Consider the following 2357-nt stretch of genomic DNA (forward strand, 5'->3'; position numbering starts at 1 on the left):
GGGGGGGAGAAGAGCGACGGCCCTAACTGTGCAAGGCCTAGGATATAATTCAGATGTTTGGTTCCTCCTGATCGAAGAAGTGTCTGACTTGATGGGGATTGCTTTTTTAGGGGGGGGTGCTTTGGTGCGTTTTGCTCCGTCTTCCCCAATAAACGCTCCTCCTTGTATTTGCGTTTTACTCTCTCGGTACACCACTAATCTTCGGCACTTGTATGACCTATTTGTGTTGCAAGTGCCGTAAAATGTTTTAAAAAACTAAAAACTCCGACGTGATTCTGTTCTAAAGTCATCAGTATATCTATATGGACTGTCCTTCCCCAGATCATTCACCGTGACGTCGCTGCAAGGAATGTCCTCTTGGCTGATAAACTTGTGGCGAAGATCGCAGATTTCGGACTGTCCAAAAACGACCAGACTTATGTCAAGACTTCAAGTGTAAGTCGCTTTCCGTTAGTTCTTTTGTGCAGATGCAGGTGCCATTGTTAAGGTGGCAGTTTCGCCCGAGAGCTTTACTCTGGGTTGGTTTTGTGGGTTGTTGTTTTTTGTTGCTTGTTGTTGTTGTTGTTTTTGTAAGTTTTTGTTGTTTCTTTTTTCAATTTTGTTTTGTTTGTTTGTTTGCTTGTTTGCTTTTTGTCGTTTTCGTTTTGTTTCATTTTTTATCTTTCCAAAAAATAACAAACAACAAAAATCAACAACAACGCTCGGAACTTATATGACCTTATTGTGTTGCAAGTGCCGTAAAACGCTTTCTAGAACTAAAAATACAACGCTAATTAGTTAATCAATGCTGTTTAAGAATATGTAAAACAATGAATTCATCTCGCACAGTGTACACGATTACATATCAATCTTATAAAAGACGAAATTATCCTAAAATCACAAGTGTATAATCTTAGCAGCACTGTGTTCAAATTGCATACAAAACTATGAATTTCCGGTATACAACGTTCAAAACTCTTTGGTAGATGTTCTTGTGTGATACTACTTTAGTATTGGTACCGTAGTCATGTTTTGAGGACCTTCACAGCGATGAGGGTGTTAACTTTTGATACAAAAGTTTAGTTTTTGTGTGTGTGGGGGGGGGGGGCGGGTGTTGTTGTTGTTAGGTCTTTTCCTATAGGATGTTTCATAAGAAGAAGAAAAATCGAATCTATTCGGCGAAAAAGTAGGAGTATGTTTTCTCATGCTGTTTAGAATCATACGAAGGCCTCCTCAAGAAAATGAAGAAACCTAACTCATCGTTATCGATGTGGGCAATATTATAATACTTATTATATTTTTCTGTCTTTAAGTATGGCCTTAAGTACAAATTGAACTGCTCTACTTTATGTGCAATGGATATGGTTTATGTTATACTTATACGTCCTTAGATTGTGATATTAAATGGTGCAATGTGTGATGCCGTTATTGTAATAATATTTTCTAAATGTTCTCTTTGTATTTTCTCTTTCAGACTCGTGTTCCCATCAGGTGGATGGCCGTGGAGTCGCTGTTCAACAACACATATACCTTGCAGAGTGATGTGTAAGTACGGTGAACAGGTTTTCTGGTAAACGTAAATTTTGACCACCACCCACCACCCACCCCAAAAAAAGGTTACACTTTTTTTTCACTAATGCCATGACGGTGGTCCAAATCTCATTTTTTAAAATTATTGCTGTTTTTATTTGGACGGGGTGGAAATAAGTTTACTTTCGCGTATTTGTAGTATGCAGGCGCTGCATGTTTTTCGGTACGTATATATTTGAGCTATCCGTTGGTATATTTCTTTTTCATTTTAGTTCTGCTAGCATACTCATATTATTTTCCTGCCAAAGCGTCAGTTCTGCTATAATTTGATATGTCTCAAGTAAAGTGTATCCCTTTTCGAGCCGAATCACCATAAACTACATCTTAATGTCAGTCATTATAAATGCAAACTGTATCATGGCATCAGGAGAAGAACGACCTGTGTTTGAAAGAGTTTTAAGAACTAAAGACAGTAAGATATGATCAGTTCTGTTTACAACAATTAAGCAATTGTGTACAGAAGCTACATACCAAGAACAATAACGTAGTTCTTTATTTCGTCTCTTCACACAGCTGGGCCTTCGGGGTGTTGCTGTGGGAAATCTTCACTCTAGGAGGCACACCATACTCCTTTATAGACAGCCAACAGTTGTTTACCTACCTCAAGGATGGATCCAGACTAAGAAAACCACGGCTCTGTGATCAGGACATGTGAGTTGATCAACCAGAAGTAGTACTAATCATAATAATGATGAGAAGAAGAAGGAGAAGAAGAAGAAGAAGAAGAAGAAGAAAAAGAAGAAGAAGAAGAAGAAGAAGAAGAAGAAGAAGAAGAAGAAGAAGAAGAA

General features: G+C 38.1%; 1 protein-coding gene across 1 annotated transcript in view; it reads left to right on the forward strand.

The window, feature by feature from the left end:
- LOC101845444 (vascular endothelial growth factor receptor 2) overlaps positions 1-2357 on the forward strand; it is a gene marked incomplete at its 5' end in the record, with an annotated part of 25134 nt that overhangs the window by 20648 nt on the left and 2129 nt on the right. The window contains 3 exon segments of the mRNA XM_035973721.1: positions 322-435; positions 1454-1524; positions 2083-2220. Of these exon segments, the coding sequence (XP_035829614.1) occupies positions 322-435; positions 1454-1524; positions 2083-2220 (323 nt within the window).

The sequence above is a fragment of the Aplysia californica genome, unplaced genomic scaffold (genome assembly GCF_000002075.1).
Source record: "Aplysia californica isolate F4 #8 unplaced genomic scaffold, AplCal3.0 scaffold01931, whole genome shotgun sequence".
Classification (NCBI taxonomy): Eukaryota; Metazoa; Mollusca; class Gastropoda; order Aplysiida; family Aplysiidae; genus Aplysia; species Aplysia californica.